The sequence below is a fragment of the Eptesicus fuscus genome, chromosome 9 (genome assembly GCF_027574615.1).
Source record: "Eptesicus fuscus isolate TK198812 chromosome 9, DD_ASM_mEF_20220401, whole genome shotgun sequence".
Lineage (NCBI taxonomy): Eukaryota > Metazoa > Chordata > Mammalia > Chiroptera > Vespertilionidae > Eptesicus > Eptesicus fuscus.
This window is the reverse complement of record NC_072481.1, coordinates 61,797,552-61,816,280: the sequence shown is the minus strand read 5'-3', so window position 1 is coordinate 61,816,280 and position 18,729 is coordinate 61,797,552. Positions and strand designations below refer to the sequence as shown.

Here is an 18,729-nt window from a genome sequence, read left to right as displayed (position 1 = left end):
AAATTTATATATACATACATATATATGTATATATATATATATTTATACTTAATGGTAAAACATTATACATAAGTATTAATCTGATTTGACAACAGTATAAAAATAGCTGAAAAAGCACACTGTGCTGCTGGGTTTATCTCATGTAATGCAGTGAGTAGGTAAAGGACACCTCTGCCTTCTGTGGAGTACATCCATTTCCTTGCTGATCTTTTGTTTGATTGTCCTCTCCATTGTTGAAAGTGGGGTGTTGAACACTCCAGTTGTTATTGTTGAACTACCTACATCTTCTTTGAGTTCTATCAGTTTTTGCTTCATATATTTTAGAGCACTGCTGGTAGGTGCATATATGTTTACTAGAGGCCTGGTGCATGAAATTTGTGCATGGGGGAGGGGGTCCCCCTCAGCCCTGCCTGCACCCTCTCCAATCCAGGACCGCTGGCTCCTAACTGCTCACCTGCTTGCATGCCTGGTCGCCCCTAACTGCCCCCCCCAGCTGGCCTGGTCACCCCTTACTGCCCCCCCCCCCGCAGGCCTGGTTGCCCTCAAGTGCCCCCCTGCCAGTCTCTGCCTGCCTGCCTGATTGCCCCTAACTGCCCTCCCCTGCCAGCCTGGTCACCCCTAACTGCCCTCCCTATTGGCCTGATCACCCCTAACTACCTCTGTCTCAGCCCCTGCCACCGTGGCTTTGTCCGGAAGGATATCTGGAAGATTTCTGGTCTAATTAGCATATTACCCTTTTATTAGTATAGATAATTATTATGTCTTCTTGATGCATTGCCCTTTTTTTAAAAATCACTATGTACTGTTTTCTTTGTCTTTTGTAATAAGTTTTATCTGAAAGTCTATTTTGTCTGTTACTAATATAGCCACTGCAGTTCTCTTTTGGTTATTGTTTGCATGAAATATCTTTTCCCTTTTTTACTTTCAACCTATTTGAGACTTTGAATCTAAAATGAATCTCTTGTAGACAAAATATAGTTGGACCATGTTTTTTTTTTTTTAATTCATTCTGCCAAATCTTGTTTTTTAATAAGAGAGTTAATCTATTTGTACTTAAGTCATTATTGATAAGGAAAGATTTACTTCTATCATTTTGCTATTTGTTTTCTATGTCTTATATATAATTTTCATTCCTCAATTCCTCCATTTCTGCCCTCTTGTATATTAAATAACTAGAGGCCTGGTGCATGAAATTCGTGCATGGGGGGGGGGGCGTCCCCTCAGCCCAGCCTGCACCCTCTCCAATCTGGGACCCCATTGGGGGATGTCTGATTGCCGGGATCAGGCCTAAACCGGCAATTGGACATCCCTCTCACAATCCTGGACTGCTGGCTCCCAATCGCTCACCTGTCTGCCTTCCTGGTTGCCCCTAACTGCCCCCCCGCTGCTGGCCTGGTTGTCCCTAACTCCCCCCCCCCCCCCCCCCCCTGCCGGCCTGGTTGTCCCATGCAGTCTGCTGTTCAGTCATTTGGTCATCCCTCACTAACCTCCCTGCTGGCCTGGTCACCTGACGCAGCCAGCTTGATCAGTCATTTGGTCATCCCTCACTAACCCCTCTGCTGGCCTGGTTGCCCCATGCAGCCTGCTTGTTCAGTCATTTGGTTGTCCCTCACTAACCCCCCTGCTGGCCTGGTTGTAGGCAGCCATATTGTGAGAGCGTGAGGGTCAATTTGCATATTACCTCTTTATTATATAGGATAGTCTAGTGTACCAATCTAATTTCCTTGTCATTTATTTAAATATATATATATATATATATGTATATATATATATATATATATTTAATGGTTACTCTGGGATTACAATTAACATCTCAATTTATAGCAGTCTTGTTTGGTTTAATATCATTTTACTTTCAAAAGTAAAAAACAACAACAATAAAACACAAAAAAATCCTGATCCTATATAGCTTATTGTCACAAAATACAACCTGTTCATTGTGTGTCCAATAATATAGATTTATACTAGTAATTACTGTTTTTTTGCAGTTGTGTTTTAAATAATATAGGAACATTGAGGAGTTACAAACCTAAACTATACTAATAGTGACTTTTATATTTACCATGAATCACCTTTAGTAGTGAACTTTATTTCTTTGTGTGTATTTGAGTTACTGTCTAGTGTCATTTTGTTTTGCCTGAAGGATTCTCTTTAGCATTTCTTGTAGGCCAAGTGTACTAGCAAGAAACTTCCTCAGCTTTTGTTTATCTGGGAGCATCTTAATTTCTTCTTTAATTTTGAATAGCTTTGCCAGCTATAGAATTCTTGGTTAAACATTCTTTTTTCTTTTTCTGTCAGCTCTTTGAATATGTCATTTCACTGTCTTTTGGCCTCCATTGTTTCTGATGAGAAATCAGCTCTTTATGTTATTGAGGATTCCTTGGATATGACGAGTAGCTTTAACCTTGCTACTTTCAATGCTCTCTGCCTTGGCTTTTGACAGTTTGATTACGTGTCTCAGTGTGGATCTCTTTGAATTTGTCCTACTTGGAGTTCATTGATCTTCTTGGAATTAAGATGTCTTCAGCTATTAATTCTTCAAATATTCTTCTTGCCCCTCTTTCTCTCTTGTCTTTATTTGAGACTCCCAGAATATGTATGCTAATATTCTTTAAAAAAAAAAGATATTTTTATTGATTTCAGAGAGGAAGGGAGAGGGAGAGAGAGAGAGAAACATCAGTGATGTGAGAAACTCATTGATCGGCTGCCTCCTGCAAGCCCCACACTGGGGATTGAGGTCACAACCCAGGCATGTGCCCTTGACCGGAATTGAACCCGGGACCCTTCAGTTCATCGGCAGATGCTCTAGCCAGTGAGCCAAACCATCTATCTAGGGCAGTATGGTAGTTAGTATTCTTGATGGTGAACTTTTAAGCTCTGATTTTTCTTCATTTTTTTTCTTTTTGTTCCTTAGACGAGTTAATCTTAACTGTCATCTTCAAGTTTTGCTTTTTTTCCCCATTCCTAAATCTTCTGTTTAGCACCTCTCATGATTTTTTTTATTGTTTTGTTATTGTACTTTTCAACTTCAGAATTTCTGTTTGAGTTCTCTCCCTTACCCTTTAAAAATAATCTATCCCTATGATATTCTCAAGTTGGTGAGATAGCATTTTCATGATTTCCTTTAACTCTTTGAATAAATTTCAAATAGTTGATTTAAGTAGTTGATTGTCCAGTAAGTGCAATATCTGGGTTTCCTCAGAGACTTTATATTAATTGATGATATTCCTGTGTATGTGTCATCCTTTTTTTTCCTTTGTATGACTTTACAATCTTTTTTTTTGTTAAAAATTTGACATTTTGAATACTATAATGTAGAAACTCTGGAAATCAGCTTCTCCCCTCTTTGTAGGTTTGTTGTTGTTATTGTTCATGCTTGTTGTAGTTGCTGCTTATTTGCACAGTGGGCTTCTGAAATAATTTTGTAAAGTCTGTATTCTTTGTTGTTTGTGGCTACTGTAATTCCTGTCCTGTTAGGTCAGTGGCCAACTACTAATTGGACAGAGATTTTCTTAAACATTTGGAGACCCCCTCCCTACTCCAAGAATTTTTGCCCAGTCTTTGCAGTTGGATTGTGTGTGTGTTTAAGTTTGAGCATGCCTTCTGTGCTCAACTAGGCAATTTCTATCTCTGCCTCAGCCTTTACTTCTTACTTGTATAGAGCCTCCTGGTTAGCTAGAGGTAAGAGCTTACGACCTTCTCAGGTCTTTCCTGAGCAGATACCTACCTTTGGGCATGGACATGGCCTTCTGGAATCCTAGAAATATGTCAGAGGTTTTCAAAACCTTATTCCTCAAATTTTCTTGTTCCTCAGACTTTCCCCCCAATCTTTTTAGTAGGTCTGTTGTTTCCTCCAATGGTTATTTTATTGCCTTAGGTAGCATGGACTAGTACATATGTCTTTAAATGTTCTCCATAATTGCCTCCCTAAGTAGCTGCCTCAGCCTGGGGAGAGTTTCCAGTTAGGCAAGGTAAAAGCAAGCCCTTTGAGGTCCTCCAGGGAGCCACTACACAGGTTAAAAAAAGGCAACCATCAGAATATGGTCTATTCTGCTCCCTCTAGAATCAGAACCAGTACTGGAAACATAGGCTGTTGTTGAAGCCCACTGGTGAGCTGGGGGTAGAGAGTTGGTACCAGAGTAAGTTAAAATGCCACAAAGCTGTTTTACATAGATTCGGCTGTGGGTTTTTAATTTTAATTTTATTTTAACTTATTTTTTGATTAAGTGATCCCTGGTTGTTACAAACTTTTGGTTAGTTTCCAGAATTCCAGAAAAGTTGATTCTGACAACTTTCTTATTTTTATTGTTTTGCAATTCACTGCTTTTGTGAAGGCACAGACTTTGGAGTTACCCATTCCTCTGTATTCTTCTTGAATATTAGCTATAACTTTATAAACATCTCGACTCCATATCAAATTGTTCTTTTGATTCTTTTTCTAAACTTAGGATTTCTTTGATAAGAAATGGGGACAAACTTCCATCTCAGGATCATTTGATTGTTCAAGAATACATTGACAAGCCTTTCCTAATGGAAGGCTACAAGTTTGATTTACGAATTTACATTCTGGTAACATCATGTGATCCACTAAAAATATTTCTCTACCACGATGGACTTGTGCGGATGGGAACGGAGAAGTACATTCCACCTAATGAGTCCAATTTGGTAAGTGATACCAAACACAATCTATGATTTGATTCATAGATTCAACATGTACTTTTTAAAGAACCCATTGTGTCTAAAGGTTATATGAATGAAAGTTCCTTGTCTCAGGTTCTTATAGTCTAGAACAGGGGTGGGGAACCTTTTTTCTGCCAAGGGCCAATTGGATATTTATAACATCATTCATGGGACATACAAAATTATCAACTTAAAAATCAGCCTGCTGTATTTAGTCAAGCATTTGATTAACTCACCCCTAATGCTTTGGCAGGGCCAGACCAAACGATTTCACGAGCCTTGTACGACCCGCGGGCCGGACGTTCCCCATCCCTGGTCTAGAACAACCATTTTCAACTAAAGTGCCACAGAAATTTTTAAAACATTCAATACCTGACTGACCAGTCAGAGGCATTGACCTCTTTGCCCTTAGATTATCAAATAAAAAAGTGACAATAGGCAGCACAACAATAGCTTGTCCAGTTGTGAATGAATCAAAATTATACTTATTTTTTTGTCAGATTGGCAAGAAATGATAATTTTTGTTGTGCTGCAGAATCTTAGTAATTAATTTATATGTGCCATGAGATAAGAACCGTTGAAATCTCTGGTCTAGAATGACTGCATGTACAAACAGGACTACTTCCAATCTGTAGACAGCTTTGGGAAAAATCGAATACAAAACGGTGTCTGCTCCAGGAAGGCTAATCAGGAAAAGTCGTCCCCTCTACGAGCACAAGGTTGGATTTCTAAGCACATGTGTGTATGCAGTAGCCCTGGATAGAAATGATTTTTCTATAACTAGAAATAAAAAAATAAGATGCCACTAGGAAGTGTAGATAAAATGTTTATGTAGTTGAGTACAAAATGGCTAGCTTGTATTCAGCTCCTCAAGGAGGAGGCTGTACTTGAACAGTGTCTATACTGTTGTATAAGAGGTATGGTTTAAACATATAGAATGTGGGAGAAAGTATATGACACAGAGGAAGCAAAAGATATCAGAAAGTAGAGTTACTTATTTTTGCTGGAATAAAGAGAAGATTGTAAATTTACATTGACCAAATGTGAAGTAGAGACATAAATGGTCTGTTTCAGTGTGATTTTCAAGTCTATTAAACTGTAATGTATTATCATATTTTTTCATAAAGTAATAAACTATAACTTATAGCTTATATAAAACAAACTTATTTTTTGTATTTGTTGATTTATTATTAACTAAAAGTAAAAGCTTAGTTAACTTCTAGCCATTTTTTAGAATTGTTTCCCCTTTTGTCAAAGGCCTGGTTATTGTTTTCTTCCAATATTATGCACATAATTAACTCTGTTAAGAATGGTCATATTTTTGCCCTAGCTAGGGTTAGATCCCTGGTCAGGGCACTTATAAGAATCAACCAATGAATGCATAAATTAGTGGAATAACAAATCTCTCTCTCTCTCTCTCTCTCTCTCTCTCTCTCTCTCTCTCTCTCTCTTCCTCCTCTTCCCTTTATCCCTCCCTCTCCTTTCCTCTCTCTCTCTCTTTAAAAAAAAAGAAAAAAATTAATGAAAAAAGAATGGTTATATTTTCAAAATTCAATAATAAGGGCTGATCATAAATGTTACTATGTTCAATGAATTAAAACATTTTGTAAACCTGGCAGAGGAAGAAAAAGGGAACTGGTAGTGGGGGCTCCTTAAATATTGTGTAATAAATGAAAAAATAAATTATTAATTAATGGTGGGCACATATAATTCAAATGAGGAGTTCTGCATATTTGCTTCAAAGATTTTACTAACAAGACTGAAGACCTAAGTAACAGCAGTGAAAAAATGTGACATGAATATACTTAGTTATTAACAAGCCAAAATACTAATCATGTTCATGAAGCATATATTCATTGTGATGCAACAGTGCTACTTAAAGTCACCTCTGGGAGATGGATCATGAGAGTAGGATTTATAGACTTGAATGTTCATGGGAGATCAGTAAGGAGCCATTCTTTTTCAAGTTTATTTGAGAAAAACACTATCAGCAAACATAAGGATGTAAAGAGACAAAGACAAAACAGCTCCAATATGGAGCACCATAAATGTGCTGTTGATCATTCAGACACTACAGCACTGCGTGGGGAATGGCATTGTCTGCTAAGTGCACTCACTCTGTCTTGTTAAAGAGTTACAGTGGCCCCCCATCAGGATGGGGGCAGAGGCTGTGTTTGCTAGTCCTGTCTCTTGGTATATGCTACTTACTTGAGCTTTCATTTTTTAATTTTTCTTTGTAAAGACATAGAATGTTCTTTCAGAAAATTCCTTTCCTAAACACAAATTTGAGTAAAAACTGTAAGTGACCAAAAAAGCGAACAACAACAACAAAAAAGAACAAAAAAGCATTTTTCTTGCTTGGCAATATATAATTTCACATTTTCATTTAATTACTCTATAGATTCTTATTATTTTAATGCTCTCTGTGGCAGACATAGATTACTACAATCATGTTAAGGGAAATGTGCCATTCCATTTAATTTGGAAATTATCGAAGTAATCGTGAAATTGTCAATCTGTATATTTTAAACTTTAAAATCATCTTTCATCTTTGGATGCTTTTATTTTTGTGAAATCTCATGGTTCTAGAGTCTCATAGGTGATACCTTTGGTTCTTGTTACAGACCCAGTTATACATGCACCTGACAAACTACTCTGTGAACAAGCACAATGAGCATTTTGAAAGGGACGAGACGGAAAACAAGGGCAGCAAGCGCTCCATCAAATGGTTTACAGAATTCCTGCAAGCAAATCAACATGATGTTGCCAAGTTTTGGAGTGACATTTCAGTAAGAGTATACTATTCCACAATTATGACTGTCTTTCCTCAGATTAAATTAAAGGATTGCCAAGCATTTTAAATAAAGAGCAGATTGTATTAGATTGGGCAGATAAGGTATGTTTTCATGAAGGAAGTAGAATTTGGGATGGACCTTGATAGATAAGTAGTATTTTCACTGCTAGGGATGGGAGAGGGAATTCTAGGTGGAGGTGAAAACGTAAGTAAAAGCATGGAGAGGTATTAGAGTATTGTTAAGTGGTCCAGGTTGGTACACTTGGTATTTGTGGGAGATGCATGGGGAGTTATGGCTGAAAAGATATGTAGAGGCTAAATTTCAGGTCTGATAATCAAGGCTTACTGTCCAGTTTTTAAGGGAGGAGAATAATAAGGTCAAGCACTATGAACTAAAAAGGTAAATCTGAAAAAGGGTGTGGAATGGGTTGTTAGAGTGAAGACCAAGAGTAGGTAGAAGAGAGCCCTTGGGAGTACTTTTAGTGAAAAGAATGGCCTAAATTGAACACAATAAAGGGGTGGCAATGAGGTAAATGTTGGGATTAAATGAATGTTCAGAATGGGAGAGAAGTACTCAGAGATTCTTCTAGTTTTAAGGAGTGATTAGAGGGAGAATGAGGTTGGCATTATCTGAAATAGAATAGGAAGGGATTTATTTTTGAGAAGATTTAGAACTTAGTTTTGCAGATGAGGGAAAAATAGTTTTACTTATTTATTTGTTTATTCATTCATTTATCCAGTAAACATTTATTGAACCCATAATATAAGCCTATCTCTGGCTGATAAATTGAAGGTTTATAAGTTACACCTCCAGTTCTTGAAAAACTTAGAGTTTGGCAGGAAAAACCAGCACAAAAATTGTTATTGAAATGCAGTGCAGCAAGCACACAGCAGAGGCAGCAGTGGATTCTGTGGGAGGTAAAGGAAACCACATACAGTAGCTTTGGGTGGGTGGTGAGAGAGGAGGACTTCTTGGAGGCATTGACTTCCGAACTAAGTTTTTAAAAGTCCGTAAGGCTATGATGATGAATTTTACTTTAGATGTGTTGAACCTGAAATGCTGTCTCAGGTAGAAAGATCAAGCAGTCAGAAATGTGTTTGTGGTGCAATTGATATGTAATGCCATGGCAGTGGATGAAATTCCAAAAGGTAAAGGTAAAGAGAAAAAAAGGAAACAGATATGAGAAGGTAACTATGGTGAAACAGACCCTGTATTAATCCCAGCAGAAGTATTAAAATGGTATTCCAAGTTAGAAGACTGTATCTATTGAAAATAATGTGATTAGGGCTATATGATTTTATTTGGCTTTTCTTTGGGGACAAATAATATATCTATCTAATAAAAGCTTAAGCGATCGTTATGGCGGAATGACCAGAACAACTGGTTGCTATGATGCGCACTGACCATCAGGGGGCAGATGCTCAATTCAGGAGCTGCCCTCTGGTGGTCAGTGCGCTCCTACAGGGGGAGCACCACTCAGCCAGAAGCTGGGCTGACGGTGGTTGGTGAGCGCAATGGTGGTGGCAGGAGCCTCTCCTACTTCTGCGGCAGTGCTGAGGAGCAGCGAGCTGAGCAGTAAGGAGAGAGCAGGCAGGCGGTAAGGAATGAGGGATCCTGGACTGCGAGAGGGCGCAGGCTGGGCTGAGGGACACCCCCCCCCCCCCCCCACCCTCCAGTGCACGAATTTCGTGCACTGGGCCTCTAGTAATTTAAATAAATCTGTAATGGAAATGGACATGGAATCATAAGTAAACTTGATTTAGTTGAGAAATTAGAGAGAAAAATAAGCATCATTATATTTATCTTTTGTTGATTGTTGCTTGATGTTTGTTACTCCTTATATTTTATGTCACAGGACATAAATCTAAACATTCTTAGATGTCAGACAAGTGAAAAAGAGTGACGTCTGCATAGAATCAATTAGGGTGTGCTGAGAACTGTGCTAATTTGAAGAGCATAAGAATGAGGTCTGAAGGACATAGATACCACTCAACACTATTCTATTGGTGCATATGGTATTTTAGGCCCAGGGTGGTTCATTCTCCTAATTTGTCAATAGAAGCTGTAAATATCCAGATTTATAAATATTGGCAACTCATTCAAAAGTTTTAAAAATGTAGGACTCATGAAAAATGTTTGTCATCTGGATTTGGTTAGATGCCCACCAACTTGTTTACTTTCTATTATATCTTCCTGAGAAACTACATACCTCCAAACAAGAATTTGGTTACAATAATTCTGTGTTTATTTACTTATTTATTTTAGCAAGGCCAATTTTGTGGAAATTCAAAAAAATGTTCTAATGATAGATTTATTACCATAGTGGATCAGAAGAATCAGAGTTGAGAAATTTATTTTGGGGCGGTAGCTTTTTGATGGAAGATCATGCATTATATTAACTGGATGATTTAATGAGTAGGCTATTTGATTATTAGCAGTGAGACCAAGGAAATTTTATATACCCGCTGATATTCTTTTTTCTTTACCAAATATTCCATGTCCATATGGGAATGTCTTTGTGAAAAGGTGGCACCTGTTGGGCTGCCTTGGTGAAGTATGTATAGAGAGAATCAATCAGAGAAAAGTGAGTATCCTGAGCTTGTAAGTGGTACTTTTTCCACATGATTAAATTGGGAGAAGGTATAGAAGTAAGGCTAATATTATTAATAGGTTAGGCAATTAACTTTTCTGTTAAAGCCTAAAGTATAGCTTTCAGATATGATGTAAACATGACCAATGTGAGTCTATTAAGGTCTGACACATTCATGATCTCTTCTATAAACTGCTAAATTTTGCATCATTCTTGCCTACATTAGTTAGAATGTATATTAATAATCTATAAGTAATCATTTACTGAACACTTAATAAATTATTACCCTTTCCAAGTACATTTCTTACATTTATCTTGTCAGATTGTCTGCATTTATTTAGTTATTTAAAATTTTGTCTTTATTCAGAATTACATATACTTTATAAAGATCTCTCTGTTTAAGGTGAACCAACAAAATACTATATTATAAAAAGATAATGTTAGGAGGAGGTGGAAAAGGCAAAATGTAGTAGATTTTTATCTTTATGTTATAGTTTACAAATTTTATGAATTTAACTTAGGCTTTTTTAAAATTACCTCTTTCTTTGGGGTAATAAAAGTAACTGCCTATATCTAAAAACTAGCAATACCTTCTATGAAGCAAAGAAATGTGTGTTTTTGTGCTAAATAATAATGAATAGAAAATCAACAGAAAATCAGGCCATAGAGATTAAAGCTGATTGTAATAATTCATAAAACCATCTTTACTGAACACCTTTTTGTATATTTTGTGTACAAGTCTACAAATCATATTTCAAAGCAATGACACTTGGGAAAGAATTAGTGAAATTTGATTTGTGCTTGGTTATATCACTCCTGATTTCACATATACCTGCAAGCTTGCCTTTATATTTCTAAAAATGTGTTGTTTTTTATGTAGAAAAAAAACACAGAGATTGGTAAGCAGGGTCTATTAATTTCCCTCACTGTCTTGTTCTACACAGATACTTATTAGCCAAGGTTTTAACTTTTTTTTGTACTCTCCAGTTGTTTTAGTAATATCTCCAAAGATTTATATGGAATGCTTTTTGTCTTTCATCTTTAAATTCTTTGGTGTTACCTTTAATTTGTTATTTTGAATACAATTTTCTGAGAACGACCTCATGGCATCTCTGACCCTTACTTCCAGATAGCATCTGGGTTGAGATTCTGGGTCTCAGTGAGATTAATTTCTATCTTCCATTTTCTTCTCCCATATCATTAAATATTGCTCCCAGCAGGTAGTGGGATTTTGTGTCTGACCTGACGTATGAGCTGGACTTCTAGTGGAGTAATAGAATAACTGTATCAGTAGTTTAGTTAAGCTGCTAACACTTAGTTCAGGTTCAATGTGCTCTGGTCGCTACACCAAGAGTTTCACCTGGAGTCTCATTTTGTCCTTTCATCAGTCTTTTGCAGCAGGTGTTATTACAATTGCCAGTTTACAGTTGGCAACAGTACCTGTAGAGAGGCAGTTCCAAAGACAATATATTGTAAGCAAAACCAGCGGGACAGCTTTTCAACAATCCATAGCTTGTTCTCCAACGTCAGTTAAACAACTTTTTGCTTTATTGGCATCAGTAATTCAGCCCAGTCATATTCTGTGTCCTCACAGAAAATGATGACAGCCAGCTCATTCACTGGCAGTATCGCATCACTGCACAAAGAAACCCAGCTCTCCGGGATTCTCTCCTCGCTCTTTCCAGCCCATGTCCAAGCGGACGGTCTATAATGTCGTTTGTGAAATAGTTTACTCATTTGTTCACAAACGTTTTTGAGCATCTACTAAATGTGAGGTACTATGGTAGGCACTGGATTGGGGTTGTAAATCGGACACACAAGGACCCTGCTCTAACAAAACAAGGAAAAGATCGGCTGGTTCTGTGCTGCGAAGTTATGCAGTAAGGGATGATGGGTGGCAGTTCTGACCCCAGGTCAGGGACGGCCTCTCTGAATATCAAGGATCCAGACATAGGCATAGGGGAAGAAGAGTGTCCCAAGCAGAGGGAACAGTTACTGAGATGATCCCAGAGGAGACAAGCGTGGCGGGAGCTTAGCGGGACCGGGAAGAGTTGGATGGAGGGAAGTCAGGGCAGTGGCGGGGCTAGATGCCCCAGGGCTAGTTTGTAAGTCCAGGCCTTATTGCCACGTGTGTAAATGAGAAAGAAATAAGGCATTTTCACATTTCAAAAATCTGTGCTTGTAGGAATTGGTTGTTAAGACTCTGATTGTGGCAGAGCCTCATGTCCTGCATGCTTATCGGATGTGCAGACCTGGGCAGCCTCCGGGGAGTGAAAGTGTCTGCTTCGAAGTCCTGGGATTTGATATTTTGTTGGACAGAAAGCTAAAGCCGTGGCTTCTGGAGGTAAGGCATTTTTAAGAAGAGATGTTATCACTGTGTATTAAAACAAATGTTTTTAAATGTGTACGTGGTACCGTTGTCTCGTTGAGCAGAAAGAGGCCTGAATGGAGTGTGTGGGAGGGAGAGAATGAAAACTCATGGAACAGAACAGTTCTAAGAAAGGATCAATATGTGTTTGATATTGCTTTTCCCAAATTAGTATTGAACTTCTAGGCCAGGAATTTGGAATATGTGTGTGGATCTACTTTTACTGATTTTTTTAATCTACTTCCTCCAATATTTTCTCAGCCTCAGGGCTCTGCCACTTCATGACGTGTGGGCGCTGTCCTTCCTCTCTGTGTGGGCACCCGGGCCTCGGGGCCACAGCCTCTGTCCTCCGTGTGTCTCCCCTCACGCTCTCCAAGAGAGACGCTCCAGTGGGATCATTAACCCTGACACCCAGTGGCTTGGATGTTCCTTTCTGGCCATATCACATACCTGGGGCTCCCCTCATGTCCAGCCCATCAGCGGTGTGCCTTTGGGTTTGCTGCCAGTCCCTGCTATGGGCAGAGTTGTCATTCCTTTTATTTATAAAAGGTCACTCAACATCTGGAAAATATAGAGTAATATACAGGAAAAAATAAAAATGATCTCTTTTAAAGATTTTTTTGTACCTTTTCTTCCAGTCTTAATTAATTTATAATATATCCAGCAGAAACCTTAGGTCGCAGAGTGTATGGTCACAAAGTACCGTTATGTAGGAAACTTTATCAGGAAAACAGCACGTTTCTAAACACTTAGTGCTTACAAGATTAGTTATATTTTTGAGGATATATTCCTATAAAAGATATCAGCAGCAATTACCTTTCAGTTTAAGTTTGAGTATCTCTCTTTTTTGTTAATGATTTAGAAGTTTGCAGTTATATCTTTAATATCAAGGTTTGCAAAAGCAAATTGAACGAGTGATAGGTGAGATTAAAACATTCAAAATATATTCTTAGGCAAGAATACTTTTCCAATTTGGGGGCCGGTGGTTTCCTGTGTGTATTGAATGTACTATGAGCAAATAATATGTATACTTCCAATCACAATATTGCTCCTGCTCAGGTCCTAGAAGTAAGATGAATATGAGGAATGTTGCTTATCCTTTAGCTCCCTCCATGGGATATCAAAGCACTTGACTGCACCATGTCTAGTGTACTGAGGCCTGACACTGTCGTAGGGTTATTGTTTTGTCAGCTGTATTTTTTTCTATCCCTGCTACTTGTCTTTTATCTTTGATGGGTGGGGAAGAAGTGAGGGCACATGCAGGAGGTAGAACTGCAAGGAGAGCAGGGACGAATGACTTTACAGACATTTACAGTTTTTAAAAGCACTGGCCTAACTGGAACTTAGCTGGGTAAACCAGAATTTATTGAATGGTTGAATCCTGTTTTGTTTTATTTTTAAGGCTCAAAATACCATTGTTTGCATTAATGTTTCTTCTATTTTATTCTCTCCTTCATTTTCAGGTCAATAAGAACCATTACAAAATTCCACAATAACCAACGGCTAAATACCATTATTTGCATTAACATATTTTCATGTTCTATTCATTTTTTTCATCATTTCTGGATCAATCAGAACCATTAAAAAACTCCAAAACAAAACTAATAGCTGTGGAGAATGAACATTTAATTATATTAAAATAGTGAAAAGAACCTTATGTAGATTTTGTTTCTTTGTATTTTCATCTGCAATGGTAGTGGTTCTAATATGTAGTTAAAAACCTTTTGGCGCCATCCAGTGGAGCAATGCAGAAGGTGCTTCTGAAAATGTGGTAACTTTAGTTCACTGGAATAATTGCCAGTAATGATTTGCAGAGGCAAATTGCAGAAATTTTCCAGCATAGAAAACATTTTTAGGGAAAAACATTGAATTTGGATGGATATTAATACTCATACTTTAAGTATCCTTGAATTAATTTCTCCTTTAAAAAATATTTTTAATTGATTTTAAAGAAGAAGGGAGAGGGAGAGAGAGATAGAAATATCAATGTTTCACTGCCTCCTGCACTCCCCACACTGGGGATCAAACCTGCAATCCAGGCATGTGCCCTGGTGGGAATTAAACCATGACTTCATGGTTCATAGGTCAATGCTCAACCACTGAGTCATGCCAGCAGGGTCCTGAATTAATTTCAATAATTCATTTCGCCAGGTGGTAGAGATACAAGAAGAATAAGACAAAACACTTGTGGGGACTCAGATGTGTGTTTTATGGTAATGGTTGTAGGTATAAGTAGGAAGCAGGGTCCCGGTACAAACAATAAACTGACTAACCTCTCTGTGTTCATGTGTGTATTTGAGAGTTAAAACAATCTTTGCAGAAGAGAGAACACCCGAGCAGGGTATTTAGAAGATGGGATAGGGGTTGGGGTTTGGAGAAATGGGGGTGGGGTGGGGAGAAGTTAACTGGGCAGAGGGAACAGCACTAATTTAGGAGTACAGAACCTATTCTGGATACTTTTATATGTGCATGAAATGATTGTGCTTGTTTTGATAATACAACTATGATTTGGACAGTTAATAAATCATACTAATTTAATTTGCCTTCTAATAATTTTCATTTTTGCATCTTTTTACAAGCTGCTGAATTTTAAGACTATAACATTGGCTAGGTTTTGTCTGTTTTAGAATTTAGGCAATGAGAACTAGAGAAGCCATCAACATTACAAAGTAGAATTTTGGCTGTATGAAACCCAATTTTCAGAGTTTCTTCTGTGAGCCATTTGTGGTTCTTCTCTTATTTTTTTCTGTACAATTCTCATAAAAACTTTAAAAATCCAGACGTTAAAAGGTGTTTTGTTCTGTTTAACCTTTTCATGTGTTAGTTTAATTGGTTACATTTCTTCATCGACCAGTTTCTTTTATGTGATAGCAGGGGGAAGACTTTGAAATAGATAAGAGAGAGGAGTCTGAGATTGTATTGTCCCAAATTACCATCCTGCAGGAGGGAGATGCCTGGCAGAATTCCAGGCTGCAGTTTTACAATGGAGCACCTAAGGGATTCTATACAGATAACATTTCAGTGAACCAATTAATAATCATCAGTTCCTAAATATTTGGTTAATTTTATAATCGGTTACTTACATGTAATAGCAGAACTATCATTGTATTACAAATTCTAGAGATTTGAGTCACTATGGAATGGTTGAAACATTTTTCATATAAAAGACATTACCCTTTCTCTGCACGTTTAAGAGATAACACTTGAATAACACTGGAATAAATGGATGTTCTTGCAATTACCAAGCTACTCCCTTCCCTTAAGAGCACAGCACACAGGCGGGAATATGTTAATCACCTTCTGAATCAGAAATTAGCAAAGGAGAAATACAGTTTGGCATCTATAATAATAAAAGCTTAATATGCTAATTAGACTGGATGTCCTTCCAGATGTCCTTCTGGACAACCTTCTGGATGAAGCTGGGGCTGCAAGGGAAGCCCAGGTCCCAGGTGCCGGAGGGAATCCGGTGCCAGCAGCTGGGGGAAGGAAAGCCTACTCTTGCATGAATTTCATGCATCGGGCCTCTAGTATCTTTATAAAAAGACTATCATGCATCCGTCAAAATGTTGGCATAGAAGATTTCCATGATACATTGTTAAAAGAAAAACTTGGATTGTAAAATAGTATAATTATAGGCATTTATTGGGAAGGGAAAATGAATATTATAAATATGCATAGCAAATACCTGGAATGCCATTTATTACATGATTAACAATACACTAGGTAGTCAGGCTATGGGTGATGTTTCTGTTTTTTTTTTTATTTATTTAGCTTCTATTTACTAATTTTTCTACACTGATCCCATGCCACATTCCTAATTAGAGGCATTTGTATTTCTGAATGATTTCTTAAGTTTAATGGGGTTTTTTGTTCAGCTGCCAATTGTAAAATGCGTGCCATCAATACCTTCTCTCTCATGGTGATGGATTTGTATCAGGCAGCCCTTGTCTATGACCTGTAGCATATGTTTTTAGATAGCCTGTGGGGTTATCTGGTAGTCATGAAGCTAAGCTGCAGTTGTGAACTCAGCAGTGTTTAATTTTCTTAAACACCGCTGTTCCAGTTACATTTTCATAACAACAACAAAGACAAAAAAAAAAACTCCAGCTGCTGAAGTGGTAGTATATTGTCTAATGGATTTCTGGGTACATACAGTTATGTTTTGCTTTTTGTCTAATGAAATCCTGGCAATGATGTTGGAAATGACATCACAACCACACGTGGCTCATTTATTCCCAGGAGTCCTTATATAGTTAGAAAGTTCATGGAGGTTAGTCTGCAGCTGCCCTTAATGGTGTCTTCTGAGTAATATGTAGTCAGTGCCTTTGGAAACGAAAATTGATGAATCTTGTCTGATCCAGGTAGGAAGAAGCAAAATTTATTTTTTAGTCAGCAATAAAAGGATGAGTCACTTTTACTTCTCTGAAGTTAAAACTCAGAGTGCTTGGGGTAATTGGTTGGAGAGTAGAGAGGAGGGGGCGGACAGATATGCTGACCAAAGATCCTGAGCCAAGGCATCAGGGGGAAAGGGGTGGTGATAGTCAATTCCTTACGCCCTGGATTAGGGTGATGGGGAAAGGGGGTTTGGCAATAGTAACTGGGCCATTACCATGCAGAGCTTTGAGGTTTATTGTAGAGTCCTTCTACTGGTTGGGGATCCCACATTAGATTAACAAGTATGTATTGAATACAGGGAATCCCAAAATATATACACACACTTTGAATAATTATAAAGGCAGTGTTTATTAAAATTCATTTCATATTCAAAATTGAGCAATCAGCTGTTAAAGTATGTATACAATTTTGGGAGAACACCCTGTGTTTTTTGGCCTTCCCACATTTGGCTACTCTCATTGTTTTCTTTGTAAATTTTAGATCAACCGAGCTCCGAGCTTTGGGACTGATCAGAAAATAGACTATGATGTAAAAAGGGGAGTGCTGCTAAATGCACTGAAGCTCCTCAACATCAGGTAAAGTATTTCCTCCATCTTTTGGGAAGTTTTTGTCACATCTGACATAGAACATTCATTTGTACATGGGATTGGCTTGAAATTTTTTGTATTTTATATTTTGAATTTCTTGATTCCATTCTTCAAACCCATTTATTTTTTTCAAGTGTCTTTTCCTCTCCTCTAACACACAGTTTTTCCTTCTCCTCATTTAAGGCTCTGAACCTACAGTAAATAAATATGGTTAAGTTAGAGCAGTGGTTGGCAAACTCATTAGTCAACAGAACCAAATATCAACAGTACAACGATTGAAATTTCTTTTGAGAGTCAAATTTTTTAAACAAACTATATAGGTAGGTACATTGTTATTAACTTAATTAGGGTACTCCTTCAATCGCACTGTATGTGTGCGCCCGCACATGGTATTTTGTTGAAGAGCCACACTCAAGGGGCCAAAGAGCCGCATGTGGCTCGCGAGCCGCGGTTTGCCGACCACTGAGTTAGAGTATTGCTATACTTATCCTATATAATAAAAGCCCAATATGCAAATTGACCAAACAGCAGAACAACCGGTCACTATGATGCGCACTGACCATCAGGGGGCAGACGCTCAATGCAGGAGCTGCTCTCTGGTGGTCAGTGCGCTCGCTAAGGAGCAGCTAAGGAGCAGCAAGTTTAATATTGAATATGAGGTTGAATTGGAGACTGCCTTAGGAAATGCTCTAGATTATCTCCTCACCTTATAAGAAGAAACTAAAGCAGAGAGGTCATTCAGAAAGTAAAACATCTCAAACATGGATTTCCTGCCTTTCTCTCCAGAGGTCTTCCCAATATATCTTGCTACTTGGGTAAACAGAAAAGAAAGGCAGTTGTTAGGTGAGGCTTAACCTTCCCATTGAAAAACATTGGTGGGATTCCCCCCACCCCTTTTTTTTAAAGGATGAATAATATTCTGATTCTGTTGTATTATGCACCACATTTTCTTTATACATTCATCCACTGGTGGGCATTTAGACTAAAGCTGCAATATGTACAGGAGTGCAGATATTGATTTGAATCCTAATTTCAACTCCTTTGGATATATACCCAGAAGTGGGGCTCCTGGTTGCAGTGTATATGATCATGGATGTCAAGTATTCGAAACGCTATTATGTGGAAAAACTTTTGGCTCATAATGAAATAAATATTTTAGAAGTTTAACTGAACTTCTCAAAGAAGTAATGAAATATTTGCAATTATAAGTGTTGAAACAGCACTAGAGTGTTGGGTTAAAGGACCTATAAGGTTTTTTGATCTTAAGAGATTTTATGATTTCAATTGATTCCACTTGTCATTTTAAGAGCTTTA

General features: G+C 37.9%; 1 protein-coding gene across 6 annotated transcripts in view; it reads left to right on the top strand.

Moving 5' to 3' along the window:
- The window catches only part of TTLL7 (tubulin tyrosine ligase like 7), a 144,670-nt gene that overhangs the window by 61,049 nt on the left and 64,892 nt on the right, over positions 1 to 18,729 (top strand). For all 6 annotated transcript variants that reach the window (XR_008557028.1, XM_028142511.2, XM_054721196.1 and 3 more), the window contains 4 exons: positions 4,449 to 4,665; positions 7,305 to 7,469; positions 12,251 to 12,409; positions 17,309 to 17,403. Coding sequence is in view for 5 of the 6 variants with exons in the window: in XM_028142511.2 (XP_027998312.1) it covers positions 4,449 to 4,665; positions 7,305 to 7,469; positions 12,251 to 12,409; positions 17,309 to 17,403 (636 nt within the window). In the remaining variant the exon portion in view is untranslated. The remainder of the gene's footprint in view (positions 1 to 4,448; positions 4,666 to 7,304; positions 7,470 to 12,250; positions 12,410 to 17,308; positions 17,404 to 18,729) is intronic.